At 50.1% G+C, this 25994-nt stretch overlaps 1 protein-coding gene across 1 annotated transcript in view; it reads right to left on the bottom strand.

Moving 5' to 3' along the window:
- The window catches only part of SCN5A (sodium voltage-gated channel alpha subunit 5), a 103809-nt gene that overhangs the window by 35523 nt on the left and 42292 nt on the right, over nucleotides 1-25994 (bottom strand). Inside the window, exons 11-17 of the mRNA XM_029243674.1 lie at nucleotides 25518-25697; nucleotides 24517-24888; nucleotides 19377-19509; nucleotides 18202-18437; nucleotides 8942-9115; nucleotides 7298-7654; nucleotides 2388-2825 (exon numbers count right to left, since the gene is read on the bottom strand). Coding sequence (XP_029099507.1) covers nucleotides 2388-2825; nucleotides 7298-7654; nucleotides 8942-9115; nucleotides 18202-18437; nucleotides 19377-19509; nucleotides 24517-24888; nucleotides 25518-25697 — 1890 coding nt within the window. The remainder of the gene's footprint in view (nucleotides 1-2387; nucleotides 2826-7297; nucleotides 7655-8941; nucleotides 9116-18201; nucleotides 18438-19376; nucleotides 19510-24516; nucleotides 24889-25517; nucleotides 25698-25994) is intronic.

The raw sequence follows: 25994 nt of genomic DNA, 5'->3' as shown, positions 1-25994 counted from the left end.
ATGACCTCCATCTTCCTTGGTGCTTGGCAGAGCCGGGGTGGGGTGTAGTCAGCTGTGCCACAGTCCAGTTAGCTCAGGGGTTGCAAACTCAAATGTTTACAGGGCCAGGTAGGTGATGGAATGAGGGCAGGCAGGTGGGAACTGGCAAACCGGAGCGCTCCAGCCGGTGTCAAGGAGGCGGCGGTTACCACTCGTCTCCAGCAGGGCGGCTCTTCTTGCAACTTTTTTTTTTCAAGAGAAGCCAGAAATGCAGATTTTTTTACACAAAAGCTTCTGGGTTTTAAATGTTGGTAGCAAATTCAAATTAAAACCCTTTTGTGCTCCAAAGCCCTCCGGCAGGCCTTGTATTTGCTGCCTCTGCTTTTCTCCAGGTGAGAAGCAGCTGGTGGCTTGTGTGCCAAGAACTTGTTCTCAGAGCTCCCACAGCCCCCTGGGATGGGCTGATTCACAGGACAAACGTGCCGACAGGAGCAAAGCACAGGAACCGAGTGAGGAGGGGGTGAACAAGCAGAAGTTTGGGGTTAGTTCTGCATCGTGGTCCTGAGGGGCTGCTTCCAGAATTTCCCCATGGCTCTGGGCCCCAAGCCGTGTCTCCCCTAACAGGACAGGGCTGCCCATGCCCCGCTCCGCAGACGGGTCTCCCACACTGGCTGTGACGGTGGCTGTGGTTCCCAGCAGCAAATGCAGGCCTGTGCCCAGGGCCTCTCACGGCCTCCAGTCCCAGCAGCAGTGCCCCACCGGCTTCAGGGACAAAGGTGTGCATTACCTCACTGCACCCTGGGGCTGGGGCCTCTGTTCTCCGCTGCTGCCGCAAGTCTGCCTGAGCTGCACTGGCCTCGGCCCCAGAGGAGGTGGCCTCTGACACCTGGCTCCAGGACCCGGGCTCCGGGAGGGCCCCTGGGCTGCCAGACATAGGCTGGGATTCCTGCTGAAGAGACCCCCCCAGCCCATGAGCTACCAGGTCGGAGTATTTCTAGGACCCTGGCTCTGCTTCAGGCCCTGCCCATGCAGCGGGGCACTGCCTCCTGCCCTCTTCATGAGGTCTCATCTCACTGAAGACCCCTCCCTCGGGCATCCTGAGGCTGAAGGAGGCTCCTGATAGGTTCGGGCAAAGGGCCTAAGGCTAGACAAATCTCCCTCTCCTCCCACTCCTTGAAGGGTACAGCTGGGCTATGATGCCCAGCTCCCAGATCCTGGCAACTCTACTTAGGAAGGACATGCCGACTTTTCCCAGGAGTTCCCATGGCACCCCAGCTTGCTTGCGTGCCCGCACGTGTGAGCACGTGCGCGCACGCATACAAACACACAGACACACACACACACACACACACACACACACACACACACACTGGCCCCAGGGAGCCAGGGCCAAAAGGCTCAAGAGAAAAGGAGGAGGAAAAGGAGGGGCAGGCGGAATTCCACTCCTGTGCTGGGAACGTCCTGGAGCTAATTGGAAGCTGTGGTCCTGGCAACGACAACGCTCCCCCTCCCCCAACCGACACTGTGGCTGTCCTGCAGCCCGACTGAAAGGGCAGAAGCTGGCCTCTGGGACCACAGGGAGGCAGGAGGATGTGGAATCAAGCCTGGAGCCTCAGATCAAATTCCATGCAAGGGAACAGCTGCTCTTCTCAGCCAGACCCACCCAGTGCAGGCCCTGAGGAAGCGGCCAGGATGGGCCCAACAAAACAGAGAGAACCCGTCCTCTCTGTTTGACCTGAGACCTATAGGGAGAAGCCATCTAAGCCTAGCTCAGGCCATGAGAAAACTGAGGGAGCTGGGGTGGCGGTGAGGGGTACCATTCCGTTTGTCCAGACTCTAGTCCTAAGTGTTAAAAATAACAGGTTGGGAGATAAGATAGTGCTGTCTCTGACACCTGCCATCTTAGGGATGCTTATTTTTAAATCTCAGAATTAGCTCTGGGCCTGGGAGGAGGGGAAGGGGCAGTGGGGAGGTCTGGAGGCTACATTCCTCCCTCACCAAGACATTCCACCTTGTTAGTCCTGGAGGTGACAAGGTCAGGGCAGGGTCTGGGGGCCAGGTGTCCTAGCTCTGTCCTAGATGCATGAGGAACTCCTAGCAAGTCTCTCTCTTCTCTCTCTTGCTGCGCTTCAGTTTCCCTTTCTGTACAATTAGCTGCCCGTGACCAGCCAGGGGATGAATGATGGACAGCAGTCCCTCCCAAGATGCCCTCCTGGGCTGGGCTGGGCTGGGGAGAGAGGGTTGAGAGCTGGTTTCAGCACGCCTCCATGAGGCTGGTTTTTGGGGGATGGCCTGTCTTCTCCCTCCAGGCCACACCTGCTGGGGCAGATGCTCTGAGTGAGGCTGGGTCCCCTGGACAGTAGGTGCTGCACACACGGTGCGGGGCTGGGATGGGGGATGGGGCTCACCTGCTTGCTGGACTCCTCCTCTGTGCTCAGGCTGTTCTCATCCTCCTCTTGGTCATCCGTGTCTGACTCGGCCACGGCGATGGGCACACACACGGGCTCCGGATCCCCGGGTGTGCCCTGGCCTGGCCGTTGGCCTTCCTCAAACCGTGTCTCCTTGCGGGCTGGCAGCGCCTTCTCTGTCTCTGAGGGTGGTGGGGGGCTGGAGGTGGTGGTGCAGCCGGGCAGCTGGCCCTGGGTGGCGAGGGCTACAGGCTTCTGAGCCCGCCGCTGCAGAAGCCCACAGCAGAAGTCCCAGGTGGTCCGCTTGATGAAGCGCAGGCCCCGCTGGATGCGGGCCAGGGCCAGCTGGAGGTTGTTCATCTCCCCGTCCTCGTCAGGGGCTGTGAGGTTGTCTGCACTGAAGGAGCTGAGCAGCAAAGCCAGGAAGAGGTTCAGGACCTGTGGAGATAATGCCGTGCCCTGCGTGCTCAGCCTCGGGGCTATGATGAGCACTGCCAGAGGCAGACAGCTCGAGGCTTAAACCCTGGGCCCTAGGCTCTCATCCTAACCCCCCATACTCCTGAATATAGACAGTTTGGCTATAAAAGGAAAGACAAATTCTCATCCTGAGGTAGGCGATAGGCCCAGGCTGAGCAGCTGCAGCTGGTCTCCTGCTGATGCTTCAGTTGGGATACCAGCGGGAGCACTGGGCCCTGATTGGGTGCGTTCTCATGGATTTCCTGGCCTGACACATGCTCAGAGAAGGTCCTCAGTCTAAGGGAAGGACAAAAGGAGGGAGAAGATGCCAGCTGGAATCCATCTTGGCTGAGAGATGCATGCCCACACCAGGACCAGATCTGAAGAGGATGGGCCAGAAAAAAAATCCGGAAAACTGGCCCTATTTAAACAACCTAAGCCCCTCCCTCTGAGCTTGCCTGTGTGCTCTTCCACACATACTTTGTTTTTTCCGCACTTACTTTGTTTCTTCCACAGATATTTTGTTTTTTCCGCACTTACTTTGTTTCTTCCACAGATATTTTGTTTTTTCCACATGTACTTTGCTCCTAATAAATGCTTTTATCTTTTTCACAATCTTGGTCTCTGCTGAATTCTTTCTTCAAAGAAGAACTGAGGTCCTTCTTCCAGCGTTTCACTGCCAGAATCAATCCCTCCTCCCAAGGACTCAGAAACAGTCTGAATTGAGGGCGTTCAAACCCAGGTTTCTTGGGTGTTGGCCCAGGTTCAATGGGAGAAACATGGGTTCATCTGATGTCAAAGCCTGCAGATGGGGCCTTGCTGTCTTGGGAGTAATGGGGGGCAGTGAGGTCAGGGTGAGCACAGGGCTGCTCCCTGGGAAGTGAGATCCAATCTGGGATCAGCAGGGCCCACCCATCCATTCATTCATTCATCCATCACCCATCTGCTCTTGGGGCTTTCCTGCGAAGAGGCCTCTGCATCTGTTGGTGAAGGAGGGGCAGTGATATGTCTCTGAGTTCCCCACTGAAGCTGGATCACCACTCAAAGATCTGGGGCTCCAGCTGTGGAGCACTCTCCACTCTCCCCAGATCCGACCATGCTTTCCAGGTGAAGGACATGGGAGAATGAGCAGAGAAGAGGGTGATGCCAGGAAAAGAGGCCAGGTAGCAGCCCCTGGGCGCCTGGGACTAACTGTAGGGTCAAGCTACTGAGACAGAGTTGTGTCCAGGCAGTGAGGGGTGCTTGGATGGATGCTGCGTGCAGGATTAGACACTTGGATAGAGTGGAGGGACCTGGGGCTGAGGCTTCAGAGGTGCCGGAACACACAGTCTTTACTTATTTATTAGGGGTTATGGACTTGATGTCCATCCCTAAGGGGGGTTTGAAAAATCTCTCTGTCTTTGGATGGTTCTGGACTACTGCTTGTTGTTAAACCACCCTGCAAGTGTGAAGTTTTAGCTTTTGTTAAAAAAGAGAACTTTTACCGAGTGACAAGGGACTGGGCTTGGGGAGGGTAGTTGAAGATGGTGGTGGGCTCGTTCCACACAGGGTTCAGACTGGCTCATGAGCATCACCAGGCCAACAGGACAGAGACACAAGCTCCCCACCTTGGGCTCGGGTCTCCCCTCCGCAGCCACTCCCAGAAGGGAGTCCAGTTAAATGGGGGCCTCTATAGCAGGGTGGTGTGTGAAGGTGGACACCCTATCTGAGTCCCTGCTCTGGCTTCTTACAAGCCCCTGAGACATGCTTGTCAGCGAGCTGGGAGTGAGAATTCTGGCGAAAGCAGTGGGCAAGGTTGGAGTGCCAGGCCTCAGAAACGTGCCTTTGCTTTAAACATTAACATTCATGTGGACAGTATGGAAAGGTTAAGGAGTAGGCTCTCCTGTTCTATCTCCACAGAGAGATGATCACTTTTGACACCTGGCAGTCTCTTTTATGTCGTCACTGGAGGGGTGACGCATGTGATGTGATGCAGAGCTGCTGTCTACACTGACCTCTGGCCAGGCTCCTGGCCTCTGTCCACACTGGCCCAGGCCTGGCCTGCCTCAGCTCCTGGTAGCCCACCCTGGGTTCACATCCCCTGACCTCCAGGCATCTGGGGCCAGGCTGGGGGCAGGGCAGGGGGTGCCTGGGCAGCCTTGCCCACCCACAGAAGACGCTAGGGCCTCCCCTGCCGCCGGCTTCAGAAGTTCGGCTGCTTCCAGTGCTTTCCCTGTCAATCACACTGCTGCTCCCCAGCCCCTGCCTGATGATCACTTCCCATTTCAATGACAATCTTGCTTCCACCCACGCCCCGAAGCAGCCCAATTCCTGAGGCAGCCAGGGAGGGGGCCGCGTGGGCTGCGTTAGCTTCCCTCCTCCAGCAGCCTCTAACATTCTCATCCCCAGGCAGATCTGCTCGGAAGTCGCAGGCTGTGTGTGCGTGAGGGCAGCTCAGCCTGGCCCTGGGCTAAAAGCTCTGTGTACTCGCATCCTCCTTGGAACACACAGAGTCTGGCAGCCCCAGAGCTGTGCCAGGGGCTGAGCGAGGGGCACCCTGAGGGGCGGCAGGTTTGAGGGGATGGGAGGGGGGTTGCAGGGCCCGCCAAAGAGCTGAGTTCCACTGGCACTGTGCACTCTGCTTCCTCTCTGGGCTCCACCTATGGAGGCTGAGGAAGACCGACCCCAACTTGGCCTGGTTAAGTCACATGGGAGGAGAAAGCAGGCAGGTCTGGAGAAGGGCTCTGGAATCTGCAGCCCACAGTACTCACATCACCTAAAATCCCTCTATGAGCCTCTGTGAGCCTGAGCTGCCCACACCATGGGCAGTGGGAGCCAGACACTGCAGGTGTGACGGTGGAGCGTGTGTGGTCCCCCTGTGTACCCAGGAAGGTGGCTGCATGTCCACAGTGGACACTGGCCTCTCCCTGAACAACTGACCCCTCTCAAACTTGCCTCTTCCAAAGGCTCCTTCTCTGGCATTTAGATTTTGATCTCTCTCAACTCCAGAATTGCCCACATTGTAAAGACACAAGGCAAGATGCACTTTCCCTGGGACAGACAGGAGGCCATGGGAGCAAACACCTGGGCTTCTCATTACAGGACCGCAGGGACTCTCACCACAGCTATTCAGGATGACATACAAGGTTCTCTCGGGCCCCACCTCACCTGGACCACCACTACCTGCCTGTGCCTGTGCTTTGCTTACCTTGCTTCTTCCCTCTCTAGCATCACCTGTCAATCAGGTCAGCGGGAAACCCCCTCCACCAGGAAGCCTTCCTTGATTTCCCCAGCTGAAGGGGCTCAGCACCCATGGGCTCCCTCTTAATGGCTCTGACCATTCTGACCAGCTTGAGAGTTATCTCAGGCCTGTTTGAACTCTCCACCTCCTCACTCTCTCAAGGTGGTGAGCAATGTCAGAGCCACATTCATCTCTGTGTGCCCAACAGCATCTGGCACAATATTCTGCGTGCAGTGGGAGCTCAACAAATGTTTGTTAAGCTGAATTGAACCAGGCGACAAATCACTGACAGTGAATAACTAATAAAACAATGAGGAGATGAGAAAATAATTAATTAATGGATATAAAATGAATACATAATGAATAAATAGGTAAATAGATGGGTAAATGGAAGAATGAGCAAATGAAGAGTGATGTGCATGAATGGATAGCTAAATGAGTGAGTGAGTAGATAGCTGGATGGATAAATGAGTAGATGGATGGGACTGATGAATGAGAGAATAGATGAGTGGGTTGACAGATGGACGTAGAGGTGGATGAATGAATAGAGGGATAGATGAGTGAGTGGAAAGATGGGTGATGGATGAATGAATGGATGGATAGGTGGGTGAATGAATGGATGGGTAGATAGATGGGCAAATGGATGGATGAACAGGTGTGCACACGTGTGTGTGAACGGGGGTTGGTGGATGGATGGTTGATGGATAGATGAATGGTTGGGTAAGTGACTGAGTAGATGGAGGTTGATGGATGAATGGCTGGGTGAGTGAGTGCATAAATGGGTAGGGAGATTGGTAACTGAGTAGGCAGATCGATGAAAAGGTGGACAGGTGGATAGGTGAGTTGGTGGGTGGGTTATTGATGAGTGGATCGATGGCTGGATAGGTAGATGTATGAATGAGTAGAGAGATGAAAGAGTGAATGGGTAAGTAATAGATGGATTGATGATACATGGATGGACAGGTAAGTGGGTGCACAGATGGGTGAATGAATGAATGGGTGAGTAAATAGATGGAATGATGGGTAAATGAGTAGATGGATGGATGGGTAAATCGATAGATGGATGAGAGATTGATGGGTGGATGGATTGTTTGATAGATGGCTGAGTGAGGGAGTGGACGGATGGAAGGAAGCGTAAGTGAATGGACAGATGGATGCCTGGGTGGGTGGGTAGCTGGGTAGATGAATGGATGGGTAGGTGAGTGAGTGTGTGTGAGGCCACCGGCCAACTTACCACGAGGTTGCCAATGACCATAACAAGCAAGAAGACCAGCAGGCACAGCGACTGCCCAGACACCTCCATGCAGTCCCACATGGTCTCGATCCACTCGCCACAGAGGATGCGGAAGATGATGAGGAAGGCGTGGAAGAAGTCCATCATGTGCCAGCGGGGCAGCACACCTGGGTCGCTGATGCGGTGCCTCAGCTCTGAGTAGTTCTTGCCAAAGAGCTGCATGCCCACCACAGCGAAGATGAACACGATGATGGCCAGCACCAGCGTCAGGTTGCCCAGTGCCCCCACTGAGTTCCCGATGATCTTGATGAGTGTGTTCAGGGTGGGCCAGGACTTCGCCAGCTTGAAGACCCGAAGCTGGGGAGGGAGGGGTCCTTGTGAGGGGCTCTGGCTCCCACTGCCCATAGACACCCTCACCCCCGACAGCTCCTGCCTGAGAACCCAGGGCACCCTTAAAGGTCACCGACACCTGTTTCTCCTCGTTTGTGCAAGAGCACACACTATTGCTTCTCTCCACAGCCTGAGGGCAGCTTCATCGGGCCCTGCTCTGGGAGTCAGGTCAACAGCTCCAGACTCCTCCCCCAAACCCACCCCTTCTCTCTGTCCCCACACCAGCCTCCTATCCACCTTGGTCTCACTTCCAGGAACCACCCAGTAGATTCCCCATCATGGAATGTCCCTCTTCCAGAACCCTCCTCATCAGGTATCCTTCTGGGTGAGCTCAAACCATCCCTGACTTGCCCAGTCACCTCCATCTTTCCCTCCTCTCAGTCACCACAGAGAAAGGCAGCTGGTGTTTAGCATTTACTGAACATTCACTGTGCCAGGCCTTATGTTTAGGATGCATCAGCTCATTCAGAACTCCAAATAACTACATGAGGGTGGCACTATTATTACCTCATTTGACAGATGAAGAAGCCAACCCTTAGAGGTGGAGTATGTTGTCTAGGTCCCTTGGCTCTTGGCAGTGGAGTCGGAATTAAAACCCACAGCCTAGGCTTTCTATTTTGCCCCCAACAGCCTGCCTGCCTAGCCCCAAGTGAAGCCACTTCCTCCAGAAAGCCTTCCCTGACCTACCTCTAGCCCCATGCCTGGACCTCTTAGACATTTTGAACTCAAAGCATGGTCCACAGACGCATAGCTTTGACATCATCCGAGACCTATCGAATCCACATCTGCACTTTCGCAAGATCCCCAGGCAATTTGTGTGCACATTAAAGTTTCAAAAAGGCAGATTCCAAAACCAGAAGGTAGAGCCTCAGCAGACTTGGCTCCACCTGTTGCTTGCCATGTGGCTTTGGGAAATTGTTTCATCTCTCTGAGTGTGGAATGGGAATGTAGTAATACTAGCTCCTCTCCTGGGATCCTATGAGGACCAAAGGGGGCATGGTGAATCATAAAGGGCTTTGCAAATCGTCAGGATGGATGGGCACCCCAATTGCCCCTCTGGAGGGAGGGCTATCTCCCTCTGTCTTGCCCACCTCTGTGTCCCCCACATCACCAGCCCTGGGGTACCTAGCAAACAGCTGTTGGGTAAGGCATGAAAGATCACAGTAGCGGTGATTAAGTGATGACCTCGGAGGGGGTGTGGCTCAGTACCCCAGGCCCCCACCCACTCGCCCCCTGCCGGGCCCAGCCGTGTACCAGGCGGAAGGAGCGAAGCACCGACAAGTTGCCCGTGCGGGACAGGCCCAGCTCCATGAGGCTGAGGACGACGATGATGCTGTCGAAGATGTTCCAGCCCTGCTGGAAGTAGTAGTAGGGGTCCAGGGCGATGATCTTGAAGGTCATCTCTGCTGTGAAGATCCCTGTGAAGACCTGGGAAGCAGCGGGAATCAGGGGTTCCCGACGTTTAGGCTGGAAAAAGCCTCTGGCAGCAGGGGCTCCCTGCCTCCTGACTCTTGCTCCTGTAGGGTCCCCCTTCTGGGCTGCCAGCTCTGACTGCGCCCAGAATCCCAGTGGGTGCCTGCTCAGCCACGGCCCGGTCCCTTGGGGACACCTCCAGCCTGATGCCTCCAGCCAACTCCGCTGTTTCCCAGGCATGACCCACCAGCCTGGGCCTCAGAAACAGCCGGACCCACTGCAGGCTCTGCAGGGACTCACAGCTCTGGGAGGCACCTGGGATCAGGGGAAGCTGGGGTGGGCCTTGACACCACAGCTCCAGACCCCTTCCAGCCCGTGTGGCCACAGGAAGTTTCACACATGCCAAATACACACATTCCCACAAACACGCTTTCATGGCTCATGGCTCTTGCCCATGCTGTTCCCACTTCCTCCCTGTCCACATGCTGACTCTTCTCACTGTGATAACAACCAGCCACGATCTCTTGAGGCCTGACTATGTACCAAGAGCTGGGCTAGAATGCTTTGCATACATTGTTTCTTTTAATCTGTCCAACAACCCGACGAGAAAAGTATCATTAACCCCATTTTACAGGTACAGAAACTGAGGCACTTAGAGGTTAAGTAACATGCCTGGGGTCAAGTAGCTCATAAATTTGAGAACCAGGAGATGAACTCAGTGCAGTCCTTCAAGATTTAGAGCAACCACTCTCCCTTCTAGAAACGTTCCTGAGGTGGGCAAGGGCTGGGCTTCACCTGGTTCACTGACTCATGAGTCCTGAGCAGCCCAGCTTCAGAAGACAGAGACTCAAGGTTAAGGAGTCCATCGTGTGATGGGCCAGGCAGGCCCAACGGCTCTGAGCTGTGTCAACTGCTATGACAGGAGGGCGCATGGCTCTGGGAGGAGGGGATATCCCCTGAGGGTGTGGCTAGCAGGAAGTTGGTGCCTGTGTATCAGGCCTTCCTGGAGCCAGGTGGGGTAGGGGGTGGGGTTATCCTGTGGGTGGTGAGGCGGCTCTTCGGTCTTCTGCAGGGGAGGCCTGAGGTCAGAGGGCCTCAGTAGCTGTGGAGGTCAGAAGCATGGGAGGCATGGCTGAGGCATCTCACTGAGGTCAGCACTCAGGAGTGGGGGTTACCTTGTCCTTGGCACCTGCCCTGAGGAGACTCCGTGCTGAAAGGAGAGAAGGAGAGGCATCTGCACCTGTTGGCGGCCCCAGCACCAGCCCTTTCCCTTCTCCGGAAATGAGGCCCTGTGGCAGTGGGCTGGGGGGCAGGGGATTGCTGTTGGCCCAGGGAGGGCACTAGGATGGCAGGTGGGTGGGCACCTCTGCACTACCATACAGGGTACCACCCATCAGCCCAGCCCATGTGACTTCAGTGGTCCCTTTAGTGCTTGTGCCCAGAGAGAACTGTCCTTCCACCAGCTGGGGTCTTAGGGAAGGGAGAGCTCCCGAAATCCTCCAGCCTCTGCTCAAATTCCTAGGCTGCCCTCACATGTGAAGAGGCATCCTTGGGTTCCGCCGCTTTCCCTGCCCCCATAACTTTTCCATCTCTCTGACCCCATCTCCCACTACTCTTCCAGCCACGCTTGCCTCCTTGCCGTCACCTCCTCAGGGCCTCTGTACCTGCTGCTCCCTTTCCCTGGATCCTCCCCTCCCCAATCCACAGGACTCACTCCCTTCAGGTCTCTGCTTAAAAGCCACCTAATCAACTCAACAAAACTTCTTAACACTTAAAATCGGGGCCCTGCCCACGACTGTGCTTATCCTCTTCCTTGCTTTATTTTTTGTTCCCTCATATGCCACCCTGACATACTGTACGGTAGCTGTGTGTTTGTATGTTGAGTCTCCTCTGGCTAGACTGTAAACTCCACAGTAGGAGGGACCTTTCCTGTCTTACTGTACCTGGAACAGTGCTCAGCCTATAGGCGGGCCATCAATATTGGCTGAATAAGCATGCAAGTGGTTGGGCCTTAGACCTCCTGCAGCGCCCAGCTCCATGTCCCTGTCTTCCTGAGGCCTTCCCTACTCAGCAACGGCCCTCACCCAGCTGCATTCCCTGCGTTGGGCTTTGCTGAGAGCCCCTAAGGGTGGGGCCTGGATTTGCCCTTCCTTGGCCCCAGCCCTCTGGTCTCCCCGGCCACTGCCTGAGGATGCCAGGGTGAGTGACTGTGTGCTTAAGACCCACGAGTGCTAATACGCATGTCTTGGTAAAGGAGCTCAGGAAAGACCCCCCACCTCACTTTGCCCAGGTTCGCAGCTGTTCTGGCAGCAAAAGAGCAGATACAAGGTGGTGTTGGAAGCCAGCAAGAAAAAGACAGCACAGGGAGGCTCTTGGGGATTGCCTTTGGGGACGTGATGAGCAGAAGAGCCAACAGCATCACCTGGAAGGTCTTCAGAAATGCAGAATCTTGACCGTCCCAGACCTGCTGATCTGAATCTGCATTGTGACCAGACTCACAGGTGATTTGAAGTTTGAGAAGTGCTATTTTTGAGCAATGGTTCTTAAACTTGGTGCGCTTTGAACCCCCTAAGGAATTTTAAAAATATTGATGCCTGGGTCCCACTTCCACAGATTCGAGTTAAGTTGGACTGGAGTACCCAAGTAGCGAGAGTTTTATCAACTTCCCAGGTGATTCTAATGTGCAGCTAAGCTTGAGAACCACTGCTTTAGAAGTACGTGAATTTTGGTGTGACTCCTTCCAAAGGATCACCACTGGCATTGTAAGGACATGAGATCAAAGCTGGATGGTTTAAGATGTGCAGAGAACGGCAGCCAGACCCGAGTTCCAAAGCAGGGTCTGCCACAGTGGGACCTTGGGCCAGTTTCCCCATCTCTCTGAGCCTTGAGTGTTCCCATATGTAAAATGGGGATAATAATAACACCATAGATGGTTTCTAAGAGTTAGAGCTAATGGATGTCAAGTGGATACTGCCTAAGAGAGGGCAGTTGTTGTTCTCATTGGCCTCATTTATTATAGCTGCTGAAAACTCCAGGCCCAGGCAGGGGCTTCAGATACAAATGGCTCTGCATGATTTATAGGCTCACTGGGATCTAGCAGGCAGGCTGTGAGTGTGGCCACCCACCTCGCCTGACTCCTGGCAGGTGGCACACGGAGCCATCAGTGCTAATGGTGGCTTCTCAGGAAGTGGGAGGACTTTTGAGAAACCCCTAACTCTCCTGACCTTGGCTAATGTCTTTAATGGGATCATCCTGTACACACTGTAAACTTGCTTTTGAAACGTAACACCTTGTGAACATCCTTCCATGCCATTTAAACATCATCTACAGCATCATTTTCTTTTTTCCTTAAAAAAAAAATAGTTGTGGGATATTCCACGGTACAGATGTGCCGTTAAGTAGTTTAACCATTTCTTTGTGATGGGCATTCTTTTGTCCCTATTACAAACATTGCCAGGACTTCCCTGGTGGTCCAGTGGTTAAGAATCCTCCTTCCAATTCAGGGGACGCAGGTTTGATCCCTGATTGGGGTACTAAGATCCCACATGCCTCGGGGCAACTAAGCCCGCGCACCACAACTACTGAGCCTGCGTGCTGCAACGAAGAGCCCTCGCGCCAAAACGAAAGATCCTGCATGCCTCAACTAAGACCCCGCATGCCGCAACTAAGATCTGATGAAGCCAAATAAATAAAATAAATAAATTTTTAAAAACCATTGCCATAATAGATATCCTTTCACATACGTATTTTAAAACAACTTGCCCAATTATTTTCTTAGTATAAATTTCTGGAAATGCAATTGCATAGCCAACAAGCATTTTTAGAGATTCTGACACATAACTGCTAAAAGATCCTCAGAGATCGGTTTTAACCAATTCCATGAACCACATGGGATAACTGTTTCCCTCATAAAAATGTTAATTCCTGTCCCACTAACCTTTCCAATCCCATAGGACAAAAGCCATCTTTTACTGTTGCCTTGTTGGATATTTCTTTGATTTTTGTATTTCTCCTTTTGTGAAATTGCCTGTTCATATCCTTTACTTGTTTTCCTATTAGGGTGTTTGCCTTTTTTGGTGTTGTTTATAAAAGTCCTCTATATATTAAGGGTATTATCCCTTTATCTACTGTGTGCATTGCAATTTTCTTGGTTTGTCATTTATCTTTGTCGTTGTACTTTCTAAAAATTATAAAATATTTTAAGCATATAAACAAGTATAGAATAATATGATGCGTCCTTTGTACCCACTACCAAACTCTACCAAATATTAACATTTTGCCATATTTGCTGCAAATCTTGTTTCATTTTTCCCTCAAAATAATAGCAAAGACTTAAATAGCATTTACTATATGCCAGGTACTGTACTAGTGCTTTACATATATTGAATCACTTAATCCTCACAATAACTCTATGAGATATTATTGTTATCCCCATTTTACAGATAGGGAAACTGAGATACAGAGAAGTTAAGTCACTGGCCCACATGATGGAACCTGACATGAACCTAAACAGTTGGCTTCTTCTGCATAGTCTTGATCACCACCTGCCATCGCAGGTAAAACCCATAGAACTACATTCACTCCAAGGTAATCACCATCCTGAATTTGATGTTTATCATTCCCATGCATGTTTTTACAGTTTTAATGCATAGCATTTTTGCATTGTTTTAAGGTTTCTATAACCATGTGTTCTTTTTTGCAAGTTCCTTTTATTCTTAACATCATGTTTGTGAGATTTATCCATATTGAAAGATGTGTACATATTCCTTCTAATTGTGCGCAGTATTTCACAGTGTTTCATACTGTGTACTAATTGTGCACAGTATGAAAACACCACAATTTATTTATCCATTTTTAAGTGGAGGGACAGACATTTAGATTGATTCCAATTTTCCTTGTGACTAACAATGCAGCAAAGAGCTTTCTTGTACATGTCTCCTTATACAGACATGTGGGACTTTCTCAAGAACATGTATATCTGAAATTAAGTTATAGGGTATGCATATCCGTGACTTATCAGATACTGTACAACTGTTCCCTGAAATGGTTGTACCAAATTGACACTCTTACAAAGTCTGAGTTGCCGCTGTTTCATATCATTGCCAACACACAGAAGTTTACTTCTGATTCTCTAATGGGTGAGAAACAGTATCTCAACGTTGATTTAATTTGCATTCCTCTGTGTTTCTTTTCATTTGTTTATAACTATCTGAATTTCCTCTTCTGTCATTTCTTCTGTCCATCGTTGTGGTTGTGTTTTTGCCAGTGGATTGTCCCTCTTCTCTTTATTGATGTGTAAGCATTCAATGCATATTCTGGATTCCACGTCTTTCCAGTTAAGTACTTTTCATAACATCAATTTCCAGTTTGGGGTAGTGATTTCACTTTGTTTACCATATCCTTTATTGTACACATATTACAAATTTTTTAACATAGGTAAATTTAGCAATCTTTTCTTTCATGGCATAAACTTTTTGTATGTTGGAGAAAGCCTTCCCAACCTCCAAATTTTAAATATTCTTCCACATTTTTATTCTAAAAGCTTTAAAATTTTATTTTATTGCTTTTAGGTGTTGAATCCATTTCGCTGCAACTAATTAATGAATATGGTATGGGGTAGGGATCTAATTTATTTTCTTCCATAGAGATAACCATTCTGGGGACTTCCCTGATGGTCCAGTGGTTAAGACTCCATGCTTCCAGTGCTTCCACTGCAGGGGGCGTGGGCTCGATTTCTGGTCCAGGAACTAGGATTCTGCATGCCATGCAGTGCAGCCAAAAAAAAAAAAAAAAAGGAGATAACTATTCTTCCCAATCTTATTTATTGAATAGTCTGTCATTTTCCTATTGATTTATAATGCCATCTCTGTTATTTATCAAGTCTCCAAATATGCATTTCTTATTTCTGAGTTCTTGATTCTGTAGCTCTGGTCTGTTTTTCTATATTGCACCAATACTATAATGTTTCAATTACTATAGCTTTATAATATATCTTATACATGGTAGGGTGAGCTCCCCAGCTGATTCATTAATTTGTTTCATAGACATTATTTTTCCATATTAATTTTAGGATTGCCTTTTCAAATCCCATGGGTAAAAATGTGTTGGGATTTTGATCAGAATTACATTAAACATCCAGGTTAATTTGGTAAGAACTGATATCTCTACAGTATTCAGAATTTTATCCATGAAAATAGCATATCTCTTCACTAATTTATTCTTTTATATTTTTCAATGGTTTTGTAATTTTTTTCATATAAAATTTACAATCTTCTGCTACATTTATTCCTAGATTCATCACAGTTTTTATTGCTATTGTAAGTGTTAACTTTTAGAAATTACTCTCCAAATGATCACTGATGGTGGCTAGGAGCAGAATTAATTTTAGTATGTAGCGTCTGTACCTACCAACATTGCTGAACTCTCTTACTGGTTCTAATTGTCTTTCTGTAGATTTTCTTGGATTGTTTCTATAGATAATTCTTCTTTTTCTTCTCTTACCACACTGACAAGGACTCCAGTATAATTTGGACTCGAAGCAGGGAGACGGGAAAAAAGCTAGAGCTGCAGCACAGCAGTGTAAGGCACTAGGTAAGAGGATGAACTCTAGATACAAATGGCTTGGATTTGAATCTTGGGTCTTTCACTTCCTGGCTGTGTGACCTTGGTTAAATTATTTCACCACTCTGTGCCTCTGTTACTTTATTAGTAAAATAGGGGTAATAATAATACCATCCCCCTTACTGGTTGTTATAAAAATTAGGTGCTCAACAAGTATTAGCTATGATTGCCAGGATCACTTTGTGTGTTAATTTTTCAGACATAGGTTCCAGGAACACCCAGGTATAAATTTGAACTCCAAATCTGTATAAGGTCAAATTCATAGTCACAAGCTTCTGGAGGTTACTTTCCCCACCCCCTCACCCCCCTCCAGCCCTGGCTGAGACTGACAACCTTCCTTCCTTATTGTTTCCCAGGGTCAGTGTGTGGATTTATTTTAGTTTACCATTTTACTGAACATAGGGTCATATTCTTATGGGGCTACTCAGTTCCAAACCCTACCTGCACTGTCCCAAACATAAGTCCTGTCCCTGCGTGTTCACAGAAATCCAAGCCCCCAAGATTACTCAAATCAGCACCCCTCCCACCCCCCAGGGCAACTACAGAACGATTTCACACGTTTACTGCTATGGTTTTTAAGACCCTCTTTGTTTTTGGCACTTGGGGGTTTTTGTTACTTTCTCATGAACTTTACCATGCATGTCAAAGAATGTTTGCTGTATTTTTAATTGTTTCATAGTTGGAAACATCTCAGGTTTCCTTGTCCACAGTATTGCTAGGAACAGACGTTTCATTTGCCTTTTACCTTTGTTTATATGATGGGCTAAACATGAATGAAATCTATCAATCTTCTCCTTTATGGAATTTGTCTTTAGTGACATGCTTAGAAAGGATGTTTTTCACACCAAGATTATTTACCCATGCTTATTTTTGTGATTTTGTTTCTTTACATTTAATATTTAAACCATCTAGAATATATTAACTGCAAGACAATCAAAACCTTACATACTAGCAATAAAGCTATCCAAACAGAACACAATAGAGCTGTAATCCAATGACATGACCCATTACTAATAACTGAACCACAAATTTAACACAACTGCAATTCAATCACAGCTGAATGCTCCAGGGAAGCCACCAGTGCTCTTCATCACCTCGACTGCTGCTCAGTCCAACCCAACGGTCACATTCCATTACAACTGCATTCAACTGAAATCCTACGTAACCACCCTCTGAAGACCACCCAACACAAGGCAGGCACAATTGTGCCACAGGACTCTTACAGACTGATATCTAGCTTTTCCTTCTGTTTGTATACAGAAGAAGAAAAGAAAAGCAGAATCACAGCAAAACGGACTCACATTTGTGAAAAAATTTGAATAGACCCTGTAGAGAACTATCTAGAGTTCTGGATATGGGAAGTAATAAGGGAAGAAAACCCTCACACTCCACAGTGTAGGAGACGTGCCTACCTGTGGGGGCCACCTGTGCAGCTGGGACCAAGACACGGCTGGGTCTGCAAGAGGAGAGAGCTTGGAATGAATGACCCCCTCCCCCCACTCAACCTCAGTGATGATCCCAGGAGCTCCTTTCAGAGGCCAGTGGGCTCTCTGCAGCCTTGCTCTAGGATCTTCTGCAGAAGGGTCGACCCTTTGTTTACCTGGACAGAGCCAGTAGGACCCTGTCCCCCAGAGTCAGGAGACAACAGCTACATGCCCAGCTATGCCATCACTATGTCACCTCTCTGGCCTCAGTTTTCCATCTTCAGAGTGAAGAGCTAGGACTTGATTTGGTGTCAAGAAGAAAAAAATCAGAATTAGAACCCAGACATTCTGACCTCCAGGGACAGTCTCCTTAATAACAACAACAAAGATAATAGCCACAGCTATCATTTATTTTGAGTGCTTATGGTTTATCAAACTCTGAGCCAAGCACATTATACACATTATCTTATTCAATCCTCATTAGCTTCCTATGAAGTTGATATTGTCATACTAATTTTACATTTATTAAATTCAACAAATACTTACTGTACCAATTACTGAAACTAAGTAATTTGCTAGAGGTCACATAGTTAGTAAGAGCTGAGTCAGAATTCAAATCTGGCTCTGCCTGATTTACTCACTCCATCCATCCATCCATCCATCCATCTATCCCTCTATCCTTCCCTTCCTCCTTCTCTCCATCCAGCCATCCATCCATCCTTTCCCTAAGAGAACTGCCTCTTTTTGCATACACTCTCCTCCTCCATTACTAACTGCCACACCTCACGTCCCCACACATTTCAGGCTCACACTCAACTCACTTTTGTTTTCTAGCTTTTGGGCATCTTTATCCCTAACCTCTCACTCCCAATTACATCTGTCACGAAAGCTGATCCTGAGGCTCCTCCCACAAGGTCTTCCACAATGACTCCTATCTTCAGAAGATCCTTTCGTGTTCTGAGTCACTCCTCCCTTACCCACGAAGGTTGTGCCAGCTGGCCAAGAGCCCTTCACAACACGATGCCCACTTGAGAGTCAGCTGCCAGCAGCCCTTACCAGGTTTCCGACCTGCAGCATCTCCTCAAATTCAGTTGTCATGTTGTAATGCTCCAGTGCCATGAAGAGTGTGTTAATCACGATGCACATGGTGATGGTGAGGTCGGCGAATGGGTCCATGACCATGAACTTCACTCTCTGCTTGATGGACATCCACAGTGGACAACACTCCCAGATCAGGTAGCGCTGGGCAAAGCGATTCCAGCATGGCGGATACTTGCGGTGAGACTCCAACTCTGGGTGGGAGGGGGCGGGGCAGAGAGCCAGTGAGCTGGTTTGTTTTTGTTGACCAACTCTTATATAACTCGTGGTAGTCCAGAAAAGATGTATGACCTACCCAGGAGATGACAGGGCTGCTACATGACAGAGGGACAGAAAGAGGGGCAGGGATGACTAAGGGAAAGAGTGGCCTATGTCCTGGCTCCTTACTCTGGGAATACGGGAGAAGAGGGCCACAGGGACAGAAAACCAGGATGGATGTGGGGAAAACTGGGACAAGATAGATTTGGACAAATGTGGGCTCTCTTGAGACAACACTCCCACATAGATCTGCGGACACTCAGGGGAGGTGTAGGCTGAGACAACATCTGAGACAGGCAAGTTCAGATATAAGGACACCCAGGACCCAACAGGTCGGAACAGATGTGGATATCTGGGACATGTCAGGACAGATGCGGGGGGGATGCCTGGGACAGAAGTCATGTTGGACAGGAGAGGACAAATCAGGGGGTGCCAAGTTCAGGATGGATTGGATGTGAGGTTGCCTAAAGTAGGACAGGCTTGGACAGATGTGGGAGGCTTGGAATAACCTGGGGTAGATATGGGGGTGGCTGGGATAAGCTAGAACAGGCATGCTTGGGATGGGATGGTCCCCGCAGACATGGGAATGCTTGGGAGAGGACAGGATGAGACCAATGAACACCTAGGACAGGCCAGGACAGCTGTGGGGATGCTTGGAAGAAACACAGACATGGCTCCTGAGGATGCCCAGGACAAAACAAGCTGGAACAGACGAAAAGACACCCAGGACGGGCCACAGAGACTGAAAAGTCTGGGACAGCTGTGCAGATGTCCAAGGCAGGCAAAGCAGCTGGGGTGAACTTGGCTCAGGCCTGGCTAACTGTGAGGGTGCTCAGACTAGAAGTCGGGAGTGTTTGGATGACACCAGGGCTGACCTTCCAGTACGCTGGTGAGGACGCTGACTGCACTGAGGGCTCGCCGCCGCTCTCCTGGCTCCTCGAAGCCATCCACACACGGAGCCTGGGGGGTCAGCATCTGAGGCCTGCCTGGCTCCTCCGACGGTGTGGTCTGTGTGTAACCGGGAGATACGCATCAGCCTGGGGACGGGGGTCTGCCTGGATCTGGGGCAGCTGCCCCAGACTCAGGTTGGGGAGGTCACAGGGGGCCACATGGGGGTCTTGATGGGACACTGGGTGCTGGGCTTCTTTGCTCCCAACTCCCTCCCAGCTAACAGCTCCCCTCTCGCCAATCATTATCTCCTTCATTCTCTTTTTTTTTTCACCATCTCTCATTAGTGGTGATTCCTGAGTGTGGACGGGAAATGACATGTACCAGGTTCTTTTAACCAGATGCTGACATATACATTAGTACATGCAAAAACAATCTGGGAGTCTTAATTGACCCCAAGCTCCCCAGAGTCAACAAAAGCTGAAAAAAAATCCACCATGCTCTAAGGTGACACTAATGGAAGCATAAAGCACAATGCTCAGACACAGCTGGTGGGAGCTTTTGTGGAGGCAGGTTGGCTGTATCTACCAAGAAAATTTTACATTGGCTCTGCATTGCCTTGTCTAGTAATCAAACTTCATAAATAATTATACACGTGCACCAAAAATACGTATGCAACAATGTTCACTGCAGCGTTGTTTCAAATACCATAAAAACAAAACAACTGATCAACAGGAAGAATATTAAAATCAGTTATGGATACAGTCCAACTCTGGACTCTGACGCAGACAATAAGGAGAACGAGGCTGTTACACATATGTTCCCATGGGAGCACTTCCAAGACAAAGAGTTTGATGAGAAAACAAGAAAAAGATCTGGAAGATAACACACTAAATTGTTAAAGTGGCTATATCCGGGGAATGGGATTGTGTGGGAAGGCAAGGAGTTTCACTTCTGCACTGTTGGATTTGTTTTCAACATGCTTGTGTCATTTTTGTAAGTAAAAGAACCAGGCCTACAAATGGAGATGGGGTGTGATCTAATGAAGGGGGTGGCAGCAGACATTCCCTAGGCTTACTTCAGAGCCCCCCACAGAACCAAGAGGGGCCCGCAAAGACTTCATGTCAGCATGGCCATGCATGACCACAGTCCGTGAGCCCAAGCTGGGGCTGCTAAAGGCGCTGCGCTGTTCAGCGTGCCAGAGCGAGGCTCCATAATCTGTCAGAGGGAAGATGGGCCTAGACAATGCAGGGTGGCAGAGCCAGGGCCCGGGGTGGGTACCAAAATGATCTGGGCTCAAGTTCAGGTCAGCTTTTGCGATTGGTAGGACTGCCCTGAAGTGTTGCCTAGGGAGGGAGTGAGCTCCCAGTCATTGAAGTATTCAAGCAGAGGCACCTGAGAAAGCTGAGATAGCTGGTGGAACAGTAGTACCCTAGGTCCAATGCAACTACAAATCTGGCCAGCTTAACTCACAAGCATGTCTTAAATTCTCCCAACTTCTCTCCTTTACCATCTGTGACAGTTTGGGTTATCATTCAGCAAATATTTACCTTTTCCTCTCCCACTGTGACTGAAGCAAAATTCCCTGTATTATTGGTGACACGCCTGCTTTGGCCAAGGGAATGTTAGTGGACATGATGTGAACAGAAGCTTTGAATGTGCTTGTGCCATTTGCCTTGCTCTTGTGCTCCAGTAATCCTCCAGGAAAAGAGCTTCCCCAAGTAGCTGCCACGCTTTCAGCCCGGGACAAAGACAAGGGGAGCAGCCCTGAGCCTAACCTATAGTATGGAGCCAGGCCATGTGCAGTCTGAGGCAGAGCTGCCCAGCCAAGGTCAACCTAGACCAGCCAAACCATGGTCAACTTGCAGAGAAGTGAGCGTGAGAATAAAGGCTTGTTGTTAACCATTGACTTTGGGGGTAGTTTGGTACACAGCAGTATTGTGGAAATAGCTGACTGATACACTGTCCTAGTGCAAGCTGTCATCACCTCTTTCCCAAAACTACTACAACAGCCTCCTAACTGGCCTCTTCTCTCCCCTCTATTCTCTACACAGCTGAAAGGGATTTCCTTAGAAAGTAAATCAGATCATGATAATCCTCTGATCAACAACTCCCCCCATCTTACTCAGAGTAAATCCAAACTTTTCTATAGTTTACAAGGCCCTGCATAGCCTAAATCCTAACTCCTCAAACTCATTTTATATCCCCTTCTGTTTCCACCACACCCGGCCCTGCCTGGCCCTCTCATCCCTTAAACATGTTGAGCTTATTCCTCTTCAGTGCCTTTACACTTTCTGTCCCTTCTGCCTAATACACTATTTTTCCACATCTTCGTGGCTGGCTCCCTAAAATCACCTGTTGGTCAATTTTTAACGTCACCTCCACATAAAGGACTTCCCTGCATATTCTAACTAATAGCCCCCATTCCCAGCCCTCCCCCTAGCAACTTTCTATCACATGACCCTTACTGGTCCCTAGAAATATTGATCAGTTTACTCTCTGTCTTCCCGCCTACGATGCCAACTCCATGAGGTCAGAGCTCTTGTCTGTTCTGTTCACTGTTCTATCCTTGGAGCCTTAAACACTGGCACTCTACGCAGAGGGCTGGCACTGGATAGATATGGGTTAAATGGATAAATACTTGGCACTCAGGGGCTTGGGTTAAGTTCTAGCTCTGTCCCTAAGATGACGGGGGCGGGGAGGGGGGTGGGGAGGAGGGAGAAGAATCTGTTCAAGGCGCCTCCCCAACTCCCTCTGCCTTTGGGGCCAGGCACGCATACAGACAGCAGGCAAAGTAAACCTTCACCCTCTGCCCCAAATTAAAGTGAGCTGTCTGTTGGGCCTGCCGCCTCCTGTGTTGATGAAGAAACCACTATGTGCCCGACACTGTGCTTTGTTTTCAGACTAGAACTGGGCAGAGGTGTCACCAGGGACCCAGTTGAAGCAGGGAAGGCATCCTCAGAGGCCTACAGCCTGCTAACCTCTTTAACTTTTCAACATCTCCATCTTGGTCCACTAATTCCTTTAACTTTGCAGATAACCCCCTTGGCCTGCTAATCCCTTTAAGGTTATAAATGGGCCCCACAGAAGTGAGAATGGGTGAAGTCAGAGTTCCCGGTAATGAAGTGTTTGAACTTGGATTCCTCCGGACATGTGCAGTACAATGAGATGATTTTCTCCCTAATGAGATTAGGGAATTCTATTAGCGCTCCAGCTGTTGACCTGATTCCACAAGGCTGAGGCTCCAGGGCTGGACCTGCAGCAACTGGGAATCTGTGTTCTTGGGAAGCCAGACCCCCACCCTCCAGGTAATGGCCAGGTGGGTCCCCAGACCCACGCAGAAGCTATGGTCTGCCCCCAGTGCGTTCCCAGGACCCTCTCCTTGACTCCCTGCTCCAGAGGAGCACGAGGGCCCCAAGTCTTCACTCCTTCCGTCCTGCTCAATAATAACAATCATAGATAATGATAATTATTATTGAACATGAGGCAAGTACTGGTCTAAGCACCAGACAGGTATTAACACTTTTAGTCCTCACCACCACCTTCTGATGTGGATATTATTTTTATTTCCACTTAACAGATGACGAAATTGAGGCAGAGAGAGATTAATTGCCTGTGCAAAGTCCCACAGCTAGAGCAAGTGTCTGAGCTGGAGCAAAACAGGCCATCTGGCTGTGAGCACCCTCTTCAACCTGCCTCCACCTTCCTGATCAGGTTTCCCTGTCTTGTCCTGCTTCCTCAGAAGGTCTGCCCTCCTCCACCTCCTGCAGGCCTCAGGGTCTGAGACCCACATTTGCCCTTTTCCTGGGTGGGCTGCTCTGAGCCCTGTGCTGGGGGCAGGGGTCAGCAAGGGCACTCGGTGACTGGTTGGGCAGACATCAGCCTGTCATGGGATAGGCTGACTGAGTGATCAAAGCTCTGACTGGCCTCTCATGATCTGGCCCTCCCTTCCTGTCACCTTTCTGACAATTGCTCCAACTCCCCTCCCGTTTACTCCCTGGTTTCCAGCCACACTGCCCTCGTGGCATTTCCTCCAATACACTAGATATGCTTCTGTCTCAGGGCCTTTGCACTTGCTGTTCCTTAGGCCTGGAACATGTTTCCCACAGATGATGCAATGACAGTATGTTACTACAACATTATCACCACATCAACGTACTCGTGCGTGTCCTGATTGCTTTACGCGTTCATCCTGGCTTCGATCCTGAGGTGGGTATTTTATTTTACTATTTTATTTTATTTTTTGGCTACACCGCGTGGCATGCGGGATCTTAGTTCCCTTAGCAGGGATCAAACCTGCGCCCCCTGCAGTGGCAGTGTGGAGTCTTAACCACAGGACCACCAGGGAAGTCCCTGAGGTGGATATTTTAAATCCATTTTACAGACAAGAGACCTGACGCACAGAGAAATAAAATAACTTGCTCACAGCCATCCAGCTGGTAAGCAAACCCCATCTGTCTCCAGAATCTGGGTGCTAACCCCTCTGCTATACCACCCCTCACCTGGTTCCCCGCTCCTTGCCTCCTTCAGGTCATTGTTTAAATGCCTTGTAATAAGGGGGTTTCCCTTTCCCTCTTCCCCACTTTCGTCCTCGCACAGTACTTAGAGCTTGGGCTAATATTACTTGACATGTATCAGTTTGTAAAGTGCCAAAATATTTTGAATTTGATGAATAACTGTTGCCCAGAAGCTCAGAAGTGTTCCCTTGCCACTCTGGCCCTTCTCCAGATTGTCCGTGATCCGCAACTCTCCAGGGCTCACACCTGGCACACACAAGACCTCTAGGGCACTGGTCCTGTGTCACCACAGTGTCTCAGTGCCCATGCCTTACTAGCTGCTAAATATTTAACTGTCATCCCTGTTTATCATCATTACATACCATATATGCATACATACACATTTTTCTTTAAGTTTTGTCTGTCTGGAAGCTCTAGGAAGCAGAGATTTTTTGGTAGGCTTATTCACCCCCAGAGCTCAGTACACAATAGGCGCTCAGTAAATACTTGGTAAATACTTGACTTTACTCTAAAAGTACTTTACTCTAAAAGTAAATACTTTTAGACCTGGCTCTGGTGACCAGTCTGGGAGATGGGACCCGCCTGGCACTGCATGGCGGGGCGGACTCACCGTGTCCAGGGGGCGCTCCAGCATCATAGGGCGGAGGAGGCGGCTCCCTGGGGAAGTGGCCTCAGGGTCGCCTGCCCCCAGCAAGGAGACCACCCCGTTGCAGTCCACAGTGCTGTTCCTTTTGCCATTGAGGACGTGGCTTGGAGTTGAGGTTCCGGGACTGGGCTGTCCCTGGGCACTAGGCCGGCGCAGGGGCCAAGGCGCCAGCAGTGATGTGCGGTGGCTCTCGCCGTCCCCGGCTGTGCTGTTTTCATCATCTGCAAAGTCTGTCTCAGAACCCACGTCCCGTCGGCGGGAGGTGAAAACGCTTCCGTGGCTGGAGCGTGGCTTCAAGGAGGTCCTGCTGAGGCCGTGGGTGATGCTGAGATGATTCTGAGGGCACACAGAGAGGGGACATGACGAAGACAGCTCTTCCCGTGCTCCCAGCTTATCACCTGTGGCTTTGGCCCCAGCTCAACTTGGAGCACTGAGGGCTTTTGTCAGCTACATAGGAGCTGGACGGGCTGAGCCGGGGGTGCTCAGAGGAGGGGTGCAGCGTTAGAGGCAATCCTGCATCTTCTGGGATCTCTGCTCACGTGAAGTCTGTGCCTCTGGGGCTTTGAGATTGAAGCTTATCTGGGGGAGAAGGGGGCAGGAAGGCCCCTGCAAACAGGCCTGGCCCGAGCAGGGCCTGGGGCAATCAGTCATGTCCCTCACTTATTTGGGCACGTCCTTGAGCTCCTACCAATCCACACCATGGGGAGACCCTCAGTCCCAGCCCCAATGCTGGGGACTTAGCTGAGGTTGGGGATATCCTAACACCCAAACCTACCCTATCCCTCTGCCCAGGGCTCCTCCACTCTAAGAGTGGCCATGGGAAACAGGAGGGGCTGGGAGGGGGCTCAAGGAATATTCTCCTTGGGGAGCAACCGTGGGGGCTGTGACAGCACCAGGGGACTAGCACGATGGCCTTTTGATGCCGGATCCACCCTGAAAGGGCCAGAGCCACGGCCGGAGATTACCACTGCTTGGGGACCATCCTCCGAGTCGGACTTGGGGAACCTGTCATCCCCACACTCCTCCGACCCTGAAGACATTTGTTTTCTCTGCTTGCTCCTTCCCTCGTGGGAGATTACTGCGGCCAAAGGGGACATCTCCAAGGAGCTGCGGGACACGGTGTCCACACTCCTGATGGTGAGGGCCTGAAAAACGGTGGAAGAAGGGATGTCTTGGTCATTGAGACATGATGCAACCTCAGGCCAAGGTAGGCCAGGCAACTCTCAGCACCTCTGTTTTCCCCAACAGTTAAGTGGACCTGCCCACACCCCCCCAAACGAGTACAACATCATGGAGAGGTGAGCTCAGACGACCCAGGATGTTTTGAGAAAGATCCAGATCCAGGGATGAAGAGAGTAGTGGCTTAAGTGGGCAGTTCTTGCAAGAGTGGAGTGTTGGGGCAGGTGGGAGAGGGGGTGTTGATGAGCCGAGGTAGTGACAGA

The sequence above is a fragment of the Monodon monoceros genome, unplaced genomic scaffold (assembly GCF_005190385.1).
Source record: "Monodon monoceros isolate NGI ecotype Baffin Bay Population unplaced genomic scaffold, NGI_Narwhal_1 Super_Scaffold_3, whole genome shotgun sequence".
Classification (NCBI taxonomy): domain Eukaryota; kingdom Metazoa; phylum Chordata; class Mammalia; order Artiodactyla; family Monodontidae; genus Monodon; species Monodon monoceros.
The sequence above is the reverse complement of the archived record's forward strand: the minus strand, read 5'-3'. Positions and strand labels throughout refer to the sequence as shown.